At 43.6% G+C, this 19,431-nt stretch overlaps 1 protein-coding gene across 3 annotated transcripts in view; it reads right to left on the reverse strand.

The window, feature by feature from the left end:
* Positions 1-6,077: 6,077 nt before the first annotated feature.
* Positions 6,078-19,431, reverse strand: part of CSNK2A2 (casein kinase 2 alpha 2) — a 39,449-nt gene continuing 26,095 nt past the window's right edge. For 2 of the 3 annotated variants that reach the window (XM_055331558.1, XM_055331560.1), the window contains 7 exons: positions 17,060-17,143; positions 16,159-16,269; positions 15,818-15,919; positions 15,186-15,286; positions 13,948-14,096; positions 12,327-12,421; positions 6,078-6,528 (listed from right to left, as the gene is read on the reverse strand). In XM_055331558.1, the coding sequence (XP_055187533.1) occupies positions 12,345-12,421; positions 13,948-14,096; positions 15,186-15,286; positions 15,818-15,919; positions 16,159-16,269; positions 17,060-17,143 (624 nt within the window). In that variant the 3' untranslated portion in view covers positions 6,078-6,528; positions 12,327-12,344. The other variant, XM_055331559.1, reaches the window with a different exon arrangement.

Consider the following 19,431-nt stretch of genomic DNA (forward strand, 5'->3'; position numbering starts at 1 on the left):
CTCCAGTCTCTCTGACATCTTGACATAGTTTTCCTGTGTCCCCTCCTCTTATAAGCACACCAGTTATTGGATTTAGTGTCCACATTTAATCCAGTATGACATCATCTTGAGGCTTTCAACTTACTGCATCCACAAAGACCTATTTCCAAATAAGTGCCCATTTTTGAGGTTGTGTGTAGACATTAATTTTGAGCAGACACTATTCAACTCAACATAGTACCTCATCAGAGAGGACTTCTTTGACAATCAACCTGAAATGGACCCCCTACCCCACTTTATTTTTTTTCACAGCACTAATCACCACGTCATAGTCTATATAGTTACTTATTGCTGTCTCCTTTCCCCTGATTTTGATCTTCTAGGAGAAAAAATTTGGTCTGTCTTGCCTATTGATGTATTCCCAATACCCAATGCAAGTGCCTGCATAAAGTGGAAATGCAGTAAGTATGTGTTGATTCAGGGAATCAGAGTCACAGACTTGGGGTCCTGGTTACTACAGATCCAGCACAGGCTCTGTCTCTCCTAGTTTCAGCAGCTCCACAGCCATCCAGCTAATAGAGATCTTCTACTCTGAATTAGGGCTCACCTAGACCATTTGCCTGCTCACATTTCTCTAATTAACCATGCATTCTCCTCAAATAAAGTGAACACCTTAAGTGAGTGTGGGCCTAAGTGCCTTGAACAGATAGCCAATCAACGAGCAAGCTGATGGAGAAAATGAAACCATTTGCTTCTCCTAACTACCCATTCTCAGTAAGTGTCTGCCTGAACTGTGTTCAGTTCTTCCTTATATTGGATTTCAAAGATGATTGTGATCATGACCTTGGCTACAGTAAAAATGATTTGATCAAAGGTTTGGAGAGCATGAATTAGTGAGTTGGCTCCATTACGGACCTAATTTTGGTATGCTTTTTTCAGGTGCAGATTGTATCTCTGTGCATTGTATCCCAGCACCTACCCAGTACCACCATCATGGCAGGCACACGATGAATGAATGGATGGATGAGTAGACTAGAGCCAAAAGGACACCTCTGACATTTATTTTCATTTCAAAGGTAATGTTGACCAAATTAACCTAAAACCATGTGTCTCTCACAGAAAAATGCATTTAAGCACTAAAATTCTTTAGGATTGCTTTCCATCAACATGGAGTTATGTAATGACAAAACACAAGAGAAATCTTGCTAATTAGTTGCTTCCTTCAATGATTCTCTAATTAGAATGGAGTGGGTCAGTTAAAAAAAATTAATAAATAGAGAGGAAGCAGAGCTTACTGAGACAGTAAAGGGATTCCAATCTGGGTAGTTGGTGAGGATGCAAATAGGCCATTAAGAGTTTTAGAACAGGTAACATAATCCTAACCCTCATCAAGTAAGGTATAACATAGGGGTGGCCTTGAAAACCCCATTACTACTGCAAGGGGCTTAGTTTGTTTACCTGAAATTTGGGTGAAACCATTGCAGAAGTAGCAACTAGTACATGACCAGCTCAGAATCTCTAACCATGAATGTATCACAGTCCTGAGTTTAGATAGAATATGTTACCTTGGTAGGATATCAAAACATACACAGAGATTATGGCAAGTAAATTAAAACCCTGGTTATCAGTAATCTATGTCAAATTGAGGAATAAGTTTCTGATTATTGTGATATTTTGTTAAGATAATGTATTAGAGAATCTGATACGTTGAATTTAATTTTAAATGCTTAAAGGAATGTGAAATTAGATCTGTGATTTTAACAATGTCGAAGAATTGTAAGTATATAAGCATTTGATGTTTAAAGATTTTTATTTATGGGGATCCCTGGGTGGCGCAGCGGTTTAGCGCCTGCCTTTGGCCCAGGGCGCGATCCTGGAGACCCGGGATCGAATCCCACATCAGGCTCCCGGTGCATGGAGCCTGCTTCTCTCTCTGCCTCTCTCTCTCTCTCTTTCTCTCTCTCTCTCTGTGTGACTATCATAAATTTAAAAAAATAAAGATTTTTATTTATTAAATATATGAGTTTAGACATAAATATGTTCATATTTGAATGCTTAGGAAAACTTCATCTAATTTTAGGTCTTCCCTATTAGCAATTGGAAATGTTTGTGGAATTCAAACAGATTGGGTATGTGGTTGACTTTGAAATATCTAAGGAGACTAGATTCAATGTACAAACAATATTTACAGTTTATTTTTTTTAATTATTTTTTTAAATTTTTATTTATTTATGATAGTCACAGAGAGAGAGGCAGAGACACAGGCAGAGGGAGAAGCAGGCTCCATGCACCGGGAGCCCGACGTGGGATTCGATCCTGGGTCTCCAGGATCGCGCCCTGGGCCAAAGGCAGGCGCCAAACCGCTGCGCCACCCAGGGATCCCAATATTTACAGTTTAATCCATTAAGTTTTGAGATGATTGAACCATCAGTCAAGGAATAAGCAAAAGTGTTTATATACAAAACCAACTAGTTTGTAGTTAGAACAAGACTTGGAAATCAATGTTAAAAACACAAATTAGATTTTAAATGTACAGCTTTAATAACTAAGATACTATTAGAAATGCCAGTAATTATAAGCATCCTTTTCAGTGTGCAAAGGCTCTGGTCAGACACCAGAATCTGATGGACAGTGTTTATTCATGTCAAACCCTAGGAACTCTGAACACTAGTCTCCTCCAAGAGACATGAAGTACTTGCCACACTGCAAGATAGAGTTTATGCCCCACCCTCCTTGCTGATAGGGATGGGAAGGTCTAGCAATGAGAGTAGTTGTACCTGGAGAATCACCCTTTTCCTAGGAACAAGGATGGAAGAGAGCCTTGAAACTGGGTGTTCAGCTGGTGGATGGAGAACCACTGCACGCCAGCACCAGTGGTTATACCCAAAGACCATCAGCCCTGACAACATCAGTTGAAGAGCCAGTGGTAGGCAGATGAGGCTCCTGTTCATCTGAGATGAAATTCAAATGGGACTCTGTTGGGCCCTAGCATATTATTGTTTTTAAAATTTATTTTTTAATTCACATACAGAAAATTTGTGTGTGTGTGTGTGTGTGTGTGGTTTTGACAAAGGCACCAAGTCATATAACCATTTCCGTATTAGGATACAGACAATTCCATCAGCCCTCACATTTCCTCCTATTATCACCCCCCTCCTTCTGCCACAGGCCATGCTTAATCTCTGGCAACCACAAATCTGTTCTCCATTTCCTACATTTTGCCCTTCCCAGAATGTCATATAAATGGAATCACTCAGTAAGTAGCCTTGAGTCTGGCTTCTTCACTTTTATAATGTGTTTGAGATGTACATTTTAAAAGCTTGCTGAATATTCCTCAAAGTGTTCATCCATTCCATACCCACCCCTCTGTCCAGGGATATTTTAGAACATTTGCTGTCCCCCTGCATGCTTACTTTTGAAGGCTTCCCTACAGCATTTCAAACATATTAAAAGGTAGCCATTTTTCATATTTAAGGTAACTTTTTCTCGTATTTTTTTGAAAAGATCTTTTTGATCTTTTGAAAAGATTGCTTTTGAAATTATTTGACTTTGTGATTGTGACACTTCACCATAATGAGAAAAATAATTTTTTAAAGCAAATAACAATGAGGCTCATAGGATTGGAAAGACATGTAAGTACATTTATTGATTTTTTACTTTGTAGCTTTCTTATGTGAGCACCAATGCTTTTTCAGGCTTCAAACATTCCTGTTTCCCTGGAAAGCTCAAAGACTCTGGACACCGTGTCTCAAGTGCCTAACAGGGCCCCACAAGAATTCCAAGGCTAAAGGCATCACGGTTCTGACCTACACCAGTGAAAGAAGGGAAAAGAAGACTGCTTTCTCTGAATCATAGCAATGCTCTTTCTAAAACAAAACAAAGCATAGAGCACAGTAATTCTTTTTAAAGATTTTATCTCACAAACACAATGAACTGTGTAAAAATGTTATGTGCAAATGTGTTCACTGCAGCAGTACTGGTAATAGAGTCAATCATCAGTAAGGGATTGCTTTGCAGGTCGTACATCACACACTGGAACACCACACAGCCATGAAAAGGGGTGAGGTAGATCTTTACGTGCTAACAGTGAAATTGTCACAACTCAGTGAAAGCACAAGTTGCAAAAAAAAAAAAAAGATGGTATAGTTTGATTACATTTCTGTAAAAATAAAAATCATCTTGATGTTAGTAAATGTGAAGAAAAAAATTCCACAAGATATATGCCAAATTTAACCATGGCTTCCTCCAAGGGAGGAAAGAGTTTTCATATGTTCTTGTGGTAGGATGGGAGTTGGGTGTGGTGGGGGAAGGTGTTCATGATTTACTTTTTGCAACATTTGAATTTCTTGCCACCAGCATTATTACTTTGGTCATCAGAAAAGTTAAATAAACATTAAACAGCCCAAAACACAAGCGGGAACATTGACAGATGTGAATTGATGTTCTGGATCTCCAAGCACGTTGTGGATGAGCTTTACAGACTGTTTTTGGGTAAGCAGGTCCCTGTCCCCTTCCCTCAAGGTCAAAAAAGCCTAAGCAAAAACTCTCTCCCACCCAATAGTAATCATCCACACAAAAAAGAAACTTATCTGATATGCTTGAGAGGTTTCTGGAAAAAAAGACTTTCCCACTGGGAAGTTAAAGAGCACCTTGGTTGAGAGGATAAATGGGGAGCTAGCATTCAAGTTCTGCATGGCATCTAAGAATTCCCAAGTCAATCAACCTCGTCTACTCTGGACAGACCCTTATCCCCTGGGAAGGCTATCAAATGCTGGCGGGTCAATGCGAAGGGAACGTGCTATGTAGACAAACATGCACATGCAAAGCACCGTGTCGGTAGGAGCTTCAGGGACGTGCTCATTAGACCAAGATATGGAGATGCCGTCCCCCAGAGACCTGGTCATTTGCAGAGCCTTGAGTCAGAAGGGCCGCATGAGAGAGCCCACTTGAGAAAACCAGGCCAGTGATGGTGCTGCAAAGTCCCAAGTCCATTCACTCGGCGTCCTGTCGGCCTTACAAAGTCTGCTGGCAGTGGGCCTGCAGGCCCTCCTCGCTGATGTCCGGGGGGCAGGCACTGTCTCAGGCTCCCATACCTGTGGAACTGCTTGCATACGACAGAAGCTGCTCCAAGGGACACTGTGATGCTGCGGTGACCCCGAGGGGCCTCTTTGCTTTCCCCCCACAATTGCTTCAGAAACTGTGAGTGTCCACACCTGGTTCCCACAGTCACCTGTTCAGGACAAGCAGCAAAGACAGAAGAAGGAATATTGTGGGACCAAGTGGCTTTTGTGGAGAACTAGTGGGCGCCCCTGAACAACCTGGGCATCAGGGTCAGCCCATCACTCCTGCTCTCTATGGGCTGTGGCAGGACATGGGCCATGGCCCAAGGCAAAGCTGTATGGCCACCAGGTTATGGCTGCTTTCACCTCCTGATGGCACGGCTGTCCTGGGAGGGCAGGCCTGAGGGAGCCAGGGAAGGCTCATTTGTAAAGCAGGTTTCCTTTTCACTTAACAAATACAACCGGTGCTTCCACTGTACCCTTTCTCACGGCTGAGTGGGCCACTTTTCCTTCCGGCTCATGGGAGCTTCCGAATGCCACAAGAAACAGCCCATGGATCTGGACCCGAGACCCTTGATCCCTTCCCTGCTGTACAACAGCAGACTCACCCAGCCTCCAAGGTAAGATGCCTTTCCAGAAAGGGCCAGGGGAAGAAGATGGGGAGTTGGAATGAACTATGGAGACACCAGCAACAGAAAGCAAAGAAGGGACTAAGGCATCCTCCAGACGTCACTGGAGGTGACATTGGTCTACCACCTAATCACTAGGTTAGAAGGGTCAAGGCAAAACATGGCTTTCCTGGCTTGCCCAGTCTACTGGAGTCACCTGCCATTTGCCCCACTCCAAGGATCAGTTTACGATACCTGTCCCACTTATCTCTGGTCAACAGTGTCCTTAAAACTGGCCCTTCTCACCTCTGGAACTCCCCCTGCTTTCCTCTGGCTAGAACCTGGCATGAATGCTCTTCTATTTCACTCAGTTCTCTGTGGCCATGGGTCTTGGTTAATGGCCCCTTCCACACTGAAAACTCTCCATACATTTCTTTTAAAACCTTTTATTCAATAATATATACTTTTAAAATTATAATATGTAACTGCCCGTCATGCCATATATTGCCCCGTTCCCCCACTCTGGAGTCTGTGGTCGGCTAGTTAACGTGGTCTGCTGGAAAAACAGGCGGCCACAAGGCCGAGTCAAGGGACACGGGGGAGCAACAGTAACCAACAACCATTTTGCATACCCTTCACATTTCCCATGCTTTCTGGGTCAGGAGGAAGTCAACAGGAAGCCAAAGGCGTGTGAACCTTTTACATTCGGAAGTGAGGTTTGATATACGGTGGTGGGCTGCCCTTCGGTTGGTCTGGTTCGTGCTGGCCAAACCTGCCACCATTTTGTGTCTGCTCACGGAACGTGATCTCTCTACACACGTTAAGACGTTTGATTTGGTTCTTGTTCTGCTTATGGAAAAGTGGGAGGAACCGCAACAGACCTGGGGAAAGAGATGGGAGGAGGGGAAAGATGGCATTAATCAATCTGACCTGGAGTGAGGACAGGCTTCCACTTGCCTGCGGCTAGAGTGCTGGGAACAGAGTACAAGCTTAACTTTCCCATGCCACTTTGTGGAAAACCTAGTAAGAACTAACTTTATGATCTCAGGTTTCAGAGCAATACCCTCTTCCTTCCTCTGTGATTGCTACTAACAAAGATGGTCTAAGGTGTGGTCTTCTGGAAAAGCAAAGGGAAAGCTCTGGTTGTAGCGTGTGTTCCCTGGGTCTCCTCCCCACCTCTTGGGCCCAGAACACAGATTTAGAAGCCCTGAGGCCTTTTGACCATTCTGTGCAAGCAGAGCAAGAAGCTCGGCATTTCCAACTCCACATCCCCATCAGCCGTGGCCCCATTTACTGAGGACACCTCGGGACTAATCAGAGGACTGTATTTACACCAGGAAAGTGCCAAGTTCACAAATAAACAAAGAGTAGAAAGGTTAATATTTTTAACTTTCCCCTGGGAGCAGCTGTGTGGCATGGCCTGAAAACCCCATTTCTTCTTCCACGTCCAGCACAGTGAAGTGGGGCGGTGAGATGCCAGCAGAATTATAGCAGTGTCTCAGAGATCCACCCTAACACCAACAAGAGAAAGGACTATGCCCTTGGGAAGGAAGCTGTTACAGAAACATCGTCTCATGAAAACTTTCCCTGGACAAAGGAAGGGTTCTACACTCTTGAGCAAGGCCACATGGTGTGGAAGGTTAGGAAAGAAGGGTCTTATTTGCCTTACAGCACTTCGGCAACTGACTTCCAATTGTCCAGCGCCACAGAGGGATCCGTCAGTGAGAAGCACACTAATTAAAGACACCACCATCTGCCAAATGCAGACTCAATAGCGTGTGCCTGCTTGTGATGCAAGGAATGGGGGTGGGGAGAGGTTTTCATCAACACAGAGCGCTCTGCCACAAAGGTAAAAGCTGTGCACTGGAATGGGCCGATCCCAGGAGCAGGTGCCTGGGGAGGGCAATGAGGAAGCAAGTGCCAAGGAACCACACAAGCCCCCATTGGGACACCAGTCTAGCCCCGCCTCTCTCAGTAAAGGAAAGCCCCACCGGAACATAGGGATTCACTGCAACCTCCATAGCACACATCTTTGCAGTTCAAGGTTTCCCCCTTCTCTCCCCCAAGACACAGGAAATACAAGCTTAAGGTCCTCAGAACAGTGGCTTGTCTCCCGCTTTGGGAAGATGGTGGTTATCAACATTTTTATTTATGAAAACAGGAGTTAACATGGCATTTGTCTTTCCTCTAAGGGCAGCAGCACGTCAGTCATGCATCAGTCATCCAGTGATACAAAGAGATGGCCAAGTGTGTCTGAAGTGGTCATTTGGAAAGGATAGGAACCCAGGCAGTGGTGCTTTTCTGCAAACAGAAGGAAATAGTTGGCTCCATGGGTCTTGAAGATTTATCCAAGCTTTCCACAGGGTGTCAAGATTTCTGTCCCAACCTCTTAGTCACCATTTACAGCAAGAAAAGCCAGCAAGTGCAAAACTGTTAATTTATTGATTCAATGAAAGGTTTTTTTTTTTTGAACAATCCCCAATACATGCAGTTCAGGGTTAAGTATCACATTTGTAGCACATTGTTGAGTCTCTACACAGAAGTACTCATCCCATCAGCTGTATAACCCATCACATCGCTTTCCCCAGCCTCCACAGCACCTGCTTGCAGTTGTTTCCATGAACACATCCATAGAACTCAAAAGTATGTATTATTACTGGTTTTCTTGGCCAGATGCTTCACCGCCACCTCCTCTCCCCAACTCCCACCCTGGGGTTAGTTATTAAAAGCAGGATGTTATGCCATCTCAGATTTATTAAACTCACTGATAAACTGTGGCTTCTCGTGTGCCCCCATGGACCCTGCTTTTGGAAGGGCTTAGATTTCAATGACCTTAACGCTGATCTGTTATTATCCAATCCCATTTATTTGTAGGAGGGAAGTTTGCTTTTTCCCATGGGTGCTCATGCAGTAACAGGTTTCTAAACAAATCGTGCAGTCTGAACTGGCATTAAGGGAAACTGCTGAGTGGGCTTAGAACCATTTCAATCATATATAAAAATTCTTCCAATTGCTGCTTGTGTTCCCCAAATAGTTTTTTTTTCCCCCAAATAGTTTTGCTTCCATCCTTAATACAGCACCTGGGAGAACCTAAGTTATTTCCCTGAGTAGGTGTGGACCAAGACCCAACGCCACCAGCTCTTTCTGGGACTCAGCATCTGCCCAAGGGCACCATCTTCCAGTCCCACCAGGATCAGTCCAGGGTGCCGTGCCCAACTCAGGACACAATTCCAGATCATGAACATGGTGCCCCCTAACTCTCTCAAGAAGTCATGCTCCCTCCTCAATATCTACCCTTTGACTGATTTTCTTACTGTTCCCTTTCTTATGACCACCTCCTCTGAGCCCCCAAGGATTAAGCTCTTCTGTCTTCTCCAGCCAAGCAGACTGAGCCTCTTCCTTCTCTGAAGGGAACACAGCAGCTTTGAGCCTGGTGAGCAGCGGTGTGCTAGAGAAGGTCTGTTAGACCTGGCACGTGGCCGGTGTGTAGGTGCCTTAGAGAGCCGCCATCGGCACTGCTCTCATTGGTGAGAAGACCCAGGAATGCTTGGTCTGCACTGTCCACTTGGCTTCTCCCACCCAGTCACCTCCTATAGGAATAGGACAGGGGTAGACAGCTGATATGATCCAGGGGAGAATGAACTGCAAGCAAACTGCAGATGAAAAGACCATGTGGCATTTCATCAGTTCTGCTCCTGCCATAGGGACCTGTCAGCTGAAACCAAGCCTTGTACTTATGCTTACTTGTGGCCCAGCAGCCCTGACAGACCAATCTGAATTTGGCAGGGGAACTTTTTGTTCTCACCATACCAGGCCTATGTTGTTGAACACAGGTGGAACCTGAGATGATAGTGTAACGCTACCCTGTTCCCCACAGTTTTTGCTTTTCTTTAGGAAATAACTAAGTCCTTATCATAGGCACTTTTAATTGGTTATAAGGTAACAAAGCAAATAGATGGCTAATCAAAATTACTGAGATGGATTTAAGAAATACTCTGCTGACCGAAAAGGATATTGGGTGGGTAAATCTACCATAGCTTAAGTCTAAAATATAGGAGCAGACTCCCACTCATTCACACATCCACCCACACACACATCCACCTACACCCTTCTCTCTCTCATCATCTTCCCCTGCCTCTTCCCCCAATTTTGGAACTCTCCATGGACCACCTCCTAACCCAGGTAAGTACTCTGAAATCTCGGGGAGCTACGGAATATCTGGAGATGGGTAAGAGAAAAGGTCTGGACTGGACTCACTTTAGTTTGGGAAAGAACAGCCTACAGCCAGCCAGCCAGATGTCAAGGCCAGACTCAGAAAGGGGTTAAACTCAGTTATGTCAAAAAAAAAAAAAAAACCCCAAAAACCAAAAAAACAAAACAAAAAAACTCAGTTATGTCGTCTAAGGTGGGAAGAGAAGTGAAAAATATAGGTGGTGGAAGAGTAACCCATGCATAAAAAGGAAGAATTACTCCCATGTCAGAGCCACAGTCACAGAGCCCCAGGATAGGCAGGTTAGCTCTGTCTGCACTGACTAAATTATGATCAACGGAGATAGGCAGAAGTACATCTGTACAATGGTAAGGACCCAAGTGTACTCTTCCAGATGCTTTCAACTGCCTCTTGGGAACCCAAGGGAAAGAAATGGGGTTTGTACTTCAACAAGACCCTTCAGGTACTCCCCATGCCTAGTTCAGACAGGCAACTTAAAAAAAAAAAAAAAAAAAGATTGGGGAGGGGAGAGAACGAGTGACAGAGGAGACGAAAGGCAGGGGGGCAAAAAAGACACAGTGGCACATCTCCCTGATAACTACCAACAGTGTTGCCTAGAAGGGCACATCAGAAAGCTGCTGCTGCCTGACAGGTCCAGCTGAGAGCTCATGTCTTGGCTTTGATTTTCAGGTAGAACAAATGCATACATTGACACAGAATGTGCAATACAGGCAGGTAGTACTGGTACGAGAACCTTAAATGAATGCATTTCCTGGCTTTGGGATTAGGATCTTTTTAAAAATTTTCAATCTGAAGTAAGAGTTTTCTCTGCATTTTAAATTCCCACCAACCAAACGACAAAAATACAATCTACATTTAGAGATAAGATAGGACCTGCTACCAATACCAGTATGATTTTATTGGAATATGGAATGTAAACAGATGTTTTCAAATGAACAATCTAACCTTATAAAAATGTATGGCATTATTAAATAGGTAATAAAGAAATCCTAAGGTATGATGTGGGTAGACACCTCAAGCTCTAGCCTAGCTGTAAAATCCCCACAGCTGTGGCATGGCTCTGCAACTGGGGGGAGGGGACTGCCTGCAAACCATACTGGTGACAAGTCCCCAAAATGAAATCAGCCCAACTTTTTACTTTTTAAAGCAGAATCTAGCTTCCTTTGCTAACCTGAAAGCTAGCACAATGGATCCCAAGCTCTGACACTTGCTCCAGGAGCTCCAACCCGCACCCCCCGGCCCTCCCTGACCCCAGGTCCCTCGTATGATGTTGCTCTGCTCAGCCGCCTAGGAGTGGGCCACCTTGCACATGCAACCCCAGTCCCTGCATGTGAAGAAGACAGCTCTGCCATCACATCCACTTATCACCTCTCAGAGCTTCAAGATGCAGATTACCCAAATCATAGAGGGAAACTGCTTCTCATGGGGATAAAGAGAGGCAAAAAGGGGTGGGGGCAGGGGACTACATTTTCCTTAACCAACAGGTCTTTCCTAAGTACACTCTAATAGGATATTTCCCTCACTCCCCAACCTGCCTGAAGACCAACTTTCCAGCTTTCATTACAGTTGTAACCAAAAAGTCTCTGTTTCAGAGAGGTGCATGAACATAGGTGCACAAACAGGGACGTATGTGCTAGGAAATGGTAAGGTTTTCCTTATAAGGCTGCTAAAGGAAAAAAAAGGCTACACAGAAAAAATAGCAACAAGATTTTATGGTTAGGCAAATCAACAAAGGTTACAGTGAGCTCCAAGTTATGCACTTCGCATTGAACTTTTGATGAGTCAGATGGACCTGTTCATGGCATCACAAGGTCTCAAGTGATGACTCCTGACATCAAAGGGGCCTCTTATGAGTGATTGCAGTTTGCTCCCAAATGAGTACACTTAGAAGAAAACTGCAGTGGTGAGGTACATTTCCTAGAGAGCTCATGTCATAAAAAAATACATAAAACATGAATTTGTAAAAGCTTAAAAAAAAATACTGTCACTGTTTTAATATCTCCTTTTCTTAAATGAGGCTGGTGTGTCAGTACAGACTGCTGACTTAGCTAAAACTTGAGCCTGAATCTCACCAAAGGAAACCCAGACCACAGTGGAATAGATAGGAAGTCAGATATTCAGAGCTTGTTGACTGAATGGGTTAATTTAACAGCAGTCTCCTGTTAAATAAAGGTAAATGTACAACAACTCCGAGTCTCTCATCTCCCATGCATTCCAAAGGGAGTGTTCCCTCAGATCCTGAACTATGTGCATCGTCACACTGCCACGATAGCAGCTCCCTGTAGACTAGTACTGGGGGATTTCTTTCTTTTTGACAGACATTTAGGTCTTTACTCTTCTTTGCATTTAGAAGGAATGACTAGAATTTCTTTTTATCACATTGTAGTTTTCCTTCAAGATTTGTGTTTGGTTGGTTGGTTTTATTGGCAAGCATCAATGCCTCATTACCCGTCGTCTTCCAAGTTTTCACCGGGCTGCCGTGAGGCCACTGGAAAGCACAGCATTGTCTGCACAAGGCTGGGACTGCTCCTTTACCACGGGGTCTGCAAGAAAACAGGATGGGAGTCAGCCAAGTCTGGGCTTGGAGGTGACAGAGACATCATCATGACAAATCCCCTTCCACAGTGGGACAGAGAGAGAGATGGACAGACTGACGGGAGAGCTGAGGCCAGAAGAGCGACAGAAATCACAGAACGAAGGTTGGAGAAAAATCAGACACTGAAAAATAACCGGGAATTTGCTCTTAGAGTCAACCCTTATACTTGCCTCAGAGGGCAAGTTCAACGACTGAGGCCCACACACACTGACTTCTCACAGCTCAAAATCACTACTAATCTTCCTGTGTGCTACTTTCCTTAGATACTATGTCAGATCCACCCCCAATTTCTTCAAATCATGTGCAGTAATGAGCACTTGGGAGCAAAGGAATGAAAAGAGCCAGCCATTAGAAGACCTATTAATTTTAAGCAACAGTTATTTGAAACATTTTTTTTTTTGACAGAAGATGTGTGTTCAGAAAAGTAGGCGGATCATGAATTACATATTACAAACACCAAAATTCTAAAATTCTTAATTCGATCTAACTCAAAGGTGAAAATAGCATCTTGTGCCAGAAATTGGAAAAAGGACCTCTGGGTTGTACTTGTTAGAGGTCTAGAAGGTAAAAAAAAAAAAAAAAAAAAAAAAAAAGAGGTCTAGAAGGCCAAAGGGTAAAACCTTTCCAATTTGCTGTCTACTAATGCTTATGGGCCAACAGCTTTAAAATTTGTATTCTTCAGGTAAGATGCGCTTAATCTCCAGAGGGGAAGAAAAGAAGGGTAGATAGCATACTGGCCAAGCAAGAGACAGGCTGAAGGTTTTCTTCTTGATCCAGAGAGTGGGCTGAGACTGGTCCTGTAACCTGTATCCCCTATCTCCTCTGTGCCTGGACTAAATAATCTCCTGTTGCCAACAATTAAGGGGAAAGTCTATCTGAGACAGACTTTATTGGGAGGGAGGGGCCAGGGAGCTGTACGCAGGCAGCCAAGAAGCAACCATGTGCACTGAATACATACATACATACATACAATACACACTCTGAAGTGAGACCTAAAAATTCTTTAACTCAGGTAGGATTTTAGTGAGGTCCTTCCATAGCTGCTTTCCTTTCTTCAGATTCCTTTTACTGAATTTAACTCATTTCCTTCTTTAAAAATATACTATGGTCATCTTATTACTTTTAACCAACTACTTTGTTTTTTGAGGGGAAAAAACATGCTTGATTAAGTTTCCACACAGATATATCCAAAAAACAAAGTTCAGATATTTGTGATCTCTCAACCCAGGGCCACAGGGAACGGTCTGCAGACCAGACTCAAGGGGAGCTATGGCAGTGGACAAGCAAACACCTCTGCAGATCAAGAAAAGGAACTGCAAGAGCTGTCTCAATAGTCCAGAATGAATGAGGCCAAATTCCAAGGATGATTCAATCCAAACACCTAGAATTCTCCTGACTGGCCTCAAAGATAAAGAACAGGAGACTTATTCCTTTAATAAATCAGGCCCCTGCAAATGGTCCCTGGAGACTCACAGAAGTAGGGATGCTCCATGGCCTCTTTGGCGGTCAGTCTCTGTTGATGGTCGTATCGCAGAAGTTTGTCCAGAAGATCTAGGGCCTCAGGGCTGACGAGGTGTCTGTTCTCACTATGGATAAAGTTTTCCCAGCGTTTCCGTGAATGTCTGAGGAGGAAAGGGAAGCATTGGTACTGAGATTCAATTCAACAAGAATCCAGACATTACCATGGTTAAAGCCAATAGAATCTTAGAACCCCAGGAGGATTATAAACTCATTAAATCTCATTCTCACAGGTGTCTGCCCCACCCTCCACAGGAGTATCTGAGGCATCCTGAAACAAAAACATGCTCTCTGATAAAATGAACTAAAGCTTCTACATCTGATTTAGAATTTGTGGCACCTTCCTAGATCATTTCTTACATCCTGAAACAAAAAACATGCTCTCTGATAAAATGAACTAAAGCTTCTACATCTGATTTAGAATTTGTGGCACCTTCCTAGATCATTTCTTATGCATCAGGCTTTTAGTCAATTCTGGTGAGGCACAGAGGTTGTGCAGCAAAAATATTTAGAGAGCTAGCCTTGGAAACAGAGGCTCCACAAAACACTGGGAACTGTCAATGCATTTACTTTTCAACACTAGTGCACTGTACCTGCAAATATGCTTTAAAATTTGCCACGTTGGGGGGATCCCCGGGTGGCTCAGCGGTTTGGCGCCTGCCTTTGGCCCAGGGAGCGATCCTGGAGTCCCGGGATCGAGTCCCACATCAGGCTCCTGGTATGGAGCCTGCCTGCTTCTCCCTCTGCCTGTGTTCTCTGCCTCTCTCTCTCTCTATGTCTATCATGAATAAATATATAAAATCTTAAAAAATAAAATAAAATTTGCCACCTTATAGAAAATCCATTCAATAGAACAAGAAAAAAACTATAAATCTCTTCTTCAAAGAAGAATCACAGCTTTCTAAGATTTTCCATTAAAATAAGCATACACTGTCCTGCAGAGCCTTTCACTGTAACAGGATTTTGTCTTCTCTTTTCTATGGACTGACAGGTTATCTCTTGGAGAAGTACAACGATCAGAAGACACATGTAAACAATGCCCAAACCTCAAAACAAGTTTTAAAAAGCACACATGAGAAAAAAGAAGGGTATTTTCAACTTTGCTATGATTAGCAAGTGATTTCGGCGAATATTCCCTCTTCTGAAATGGGTTTAGTTAAAACCCTCGTTCTCTCTTCCTCTCTCTTACTTACTGTCCCAGGATATCGTTGAAGTGCGGATCTAGGTCTATGTGATACTTCTTCAGATACCCATACAGCTCATCTGTACCCAGAACCTTGGCAATGCGAACAAGCTGAAACACAAAACAAACTGACCAAATTACTGAGCACAGAGCTCACCGCAAGCCTGTGAGGATGCTATCTCAAGAAATGAGAGGACTTCTCCATCACTGAATCTCCAGGGACCAGAGGCAGATTGGAGCCCGGGGCTGACAGGAGGCAGACCAAAGGCCAATGATATTCACAGAAAGCAAATTTCCAAACTCCCTTTAAAATGGTAATAACTTATGACAATAATCTTCCAGAAGCTGACAATTACGGGGGCATCACAATCTAATGACTAGAAGCTAGTTTTGTTAGACAAGGTGTGTCTGACTTCTTCACAGACTCACTGTGGGGCATACGTGGAGCTTAATAAGATAGCTTTATCTGGCTCTATGTTTGGGGACCTGGTAACCACAGACAAAATCTCATGAAGCTCTTTACCCTGAAGGAGAACTTAAGTGCAGACACTGAGTGGCTCAAGGATAGCATCCCTGTCAACAGACTCCCATTTCCTTGGCATGTGCCCCCACATGGGGAAGAGCCAGTTAGTGTTTGCTCACCTGGTCATAGTTGTCCTGTCCGTGAAAGAAGGGCTCCTTTCGAAAGATCATGCTTGCTAACATACAGCCCAAACTCCACATGTCCAAGCTGTAATCATACATCTGGGGAAACAAGGTCAGCCTGTTAGTGAAAGGTGTTGCTAATGTATTTCTTTGATCTGGATTTCTAGTCTTCAGTTGACCTTTGCACATATTTTATAATTCAAAGAAAAAAAAAAGTCACTGAGAAAAATCTGAAATGACTGCTTCAGGCTGGGGTTTTGAATGTATCCAAACTGACTTAATAAACAGCACCCGAGCAGAAGCCCTAAGGAAACACACAAAGGAGGCGTGAGTTGTACCTGATAATCCACAAGGAGCTCCGGGCCCTTGAAGTACCTCGATGCTACACGGACATTGTATTCCTGAGCAGGGTGGTAAAACTCTGCCAGACCCCAGTCTATGAGCCGCAGCTACAAACAACAGAAATCAAACCCGTAAAGGAGTGTTTCTAGACGCCTGTGCCTTAGAAAAAGGCCACATCACGTTAGCTGACAATACGTGTGCTACATAACAAATGTTAGCCAGTGCACTGGCAAAAATTACCCTTTCAGCAACTGTGGAAGAGGTCACCTCTAGAGTAGAGCTCTCAGAATCTTATTTGCTTTTTTTTTTTAATTTAAATTATCCTGGCTTATCATTCTCTTCCCATCAATCAAGCTTAAACTTTTTACTCTGCCTCTGTTTTACTTGCATATAACACATTCCCCCATTATTAACAGCTCCCATCATAAGCTAAAGCCACAACAGAAAGGGTTGGAGACCCAGGCCCCACCCCAGGATTGAAGCATTGCTCCAGCTTTTTATTAATCACACAGTAGTGGAATCACTTACTCACCAATCAGGGACAACCAGAATTGGATATGAAAAACAGGAGGGACCCAAGTGTAAAGGCTAGGCAGACTGGTCTAAGGGTCATTAAAAGAAGTACAAACCATCTGCTGGAGTTTCTTTGCGAGGCTCTCTGGAAAACCATGACCAAAATAAACAAGGGACTACAGATAGGCTCACGGGTCTCCTTTCCTTGTGTACCATGCTCATGCAGAGCAGAAAGCAACACTGGAGACTGGAGAAATAACAGTAACACAAGTCTGCCAAAGAAAACAGTACTGGTTTGCAGTCCCTCCTAGGTCAATACCTAGAGTTGTGGTCTGCCCTAGACCTTCTAAGAAAAGCCTTGTTGCTGCCTGGCTGCAACGGTACCTTTTTCTGTTGGTGATCTATCATGACATTGTGAGGTTTCACATCCCTGTGCATGATTCCCTTGCTGTGGCAGTAATCCAGAGCCTATTAGATAAGAAAGGACAGAGAAAAGTAAGCACACTGTCTACCAACCTCCCAACGCAAGCATATTATTTGTGACAGCTTCATGTGAATACAATCTCCCAAGGGGCAGCTTACTGCTGCGACAGAGGACAATAATCATGCCTCAGATGGTACCCCTAGCGCTCTGTGCACACTATGCTGGCAGCCGGCAGAAAAGGGGCTGCGTTAAGGAGGGAAGATAGGAGACACTCCTCTGGACACTCTTGCTACTTGCAGTTAGTAAGTAACACTTTACCAGTAACTTTGACTTAGGAATCATACATTAATCTATTGGTCTAACTCAAAGGGTTTAAAACCAGACCTGGGAAACTCACTAGAGTCCCCTCTCATAGTGATTCAAATGGGAATGACAAACTGTGACATTTGACATGGTTTGTCTTCTAGACAAGTGCCCACTGTGGACTTTTGGGATTAACAAGTATTCTAGTATTAGTATTTTCTTTTACAAATAATCCTTAAGCCACCTGGCCTTTAAGGATTCTATTTTTCCTCTAAGGGAAGATATTGCTTCCTATAAGATAGAGGATATACAGGTAAGATTTTAAGTGTATAAGCCAATGATTTTTTTGAGCACATTCATAAAATTGTGCGACTGGCACCACAATCCAGTCTTGAAACTCCTGCCATCATCCCCAAAATTCCCCAGCAGCTTGCCTGGGATTGGTCACCACTCCCATTTGCCCCCTACCTCAGCAGTAACCACAAACTTGCCATTGCTACTGATCTGCCTTTTCTGGACAATTGTAAAGTGGAATGGTACAATATACAGTACTCTTTTTTTTTTTTAAAGATTTTATTTATTTACTCATAGAGAGAGAGAGAGAGGCAGAGTCACAGGCAGAGGGAGAAGCAGGCTCCATGCAGGGAGCCTGACGTGGAACTCGATCCCAGGTCTCTAGGATCACACCCTGGGCTGTAGGCGGCGCTAAACCCACTGCGCCACCGGGGCTGCCCAGTACTCTTATCTTCTTTCCCTCAGCATTATGTTGCTGAGATTCATCTGTGTTACGTTTTTCTTCCTGAGTAGCATTCCACTGTATGGATGTACTAGTTGATGGATATCTGGGCTGTTTCCAGTTTGGGGCTATTATGAATAAGGCTGCTTATGAATATTCATATACAGGCCTTTGAGAGGACACAGGCTTTCATTTCTCTCATGCAGATTCCTGAGGGTGGAAGTGCTGAGTTTTATGTTAGTTTACATCAAACTTTTTAAGAGTCTGCCTAATTGTTCTCCAAAGTGCCTGCTCCAGTTTACATTCCCACTGGTAATGTATGAAGGTTCAGTTTCTCCACATCCTCGTCAACACTTGTCACTGCTTCATCTTTGTGATTATTGTCGTTCTGGCTGGTCTGAAGTGGGATCTCATGTGGATTTGAATTATATTTCCTTACTCAGGGATCAGGTTGACATCTTTTTGGGTGTTAGTGGTCATGCTGTATCTTCTCTGGATAAATACTGATTCAAATCTTTTACTCATTGTTTCTTTGGGTGGTTTTAGAGAATACAAAAATTTCCTTCTATTTCTCCTTTTTTGAACACAGTAACTATTCCCATAAATTTTAAATTATGCCCTATGGCTTGTCTTAAAAAGCACTGAAGCCTACCTGAGTGCCATGATTTTCTTCTTGAGTAACAAAACAGCAACCCACCATCTTGTGGTTCCTACTATGTGCTTGGCACTGAGTGGTTTTAGGGGAGTTTTCCACAGGACAAGATCAGGGTTTTTCAACCTCAGCTGTGCTGATATTTTGGACCAGATAATTCTTTGCTGTGGGGAGCTGCAGGATGTTTAAAAGAATCCCTGGGCTCTTCTCACCAGATGCCAGCTGCACTCCTCCAAATTGTGACAACCAAAAATGGTTCCAGATTTTGTCAATTTGACTTGGTTGAAAACCACTGGACTGGGTCCAAGAACGATCCCCAAGATCAGCAAATCCAGGAATAAACAAATTTTGCTTTTCCCCAGACACAAAAAAGTAAACAGTGCGCGATGCTTTTTATATGAAGGTAAAAAACATGCAAAACTAAACTGGTGGTAGAACTGAGAATATTATCTTCAGAAAAGGAGATCCGGAAGAGAAGGGGCACAGGACAGCCTTCTGGGGTACTCTTTTTTCTCTGCCAGCCCTGTCCAACAGAACTTTCAGTGATGATAGAAATATTCTATATCTGCACTGTCCAATATGGTAGCCACTAGCCACATGAGGCCACTGCACATCTGAAATGTGGCTACTGTGATAAAGGA

This window comes from Nyctereutes procyonoides, unplaced genomic scaffold (assembly GCF_905146905.1).
Source record: "Nyctereutes procyonoides isolate TBG_1078 unplaced genomic scaffold, NYPRO_anot_genome, whole genome shotgun sequence".
NCBI lineage: Eukaryota > Metazoa > Chordata > Mammalia > Carnivora > Canidae > Nyctereutes > Nyctereutes procyonoides.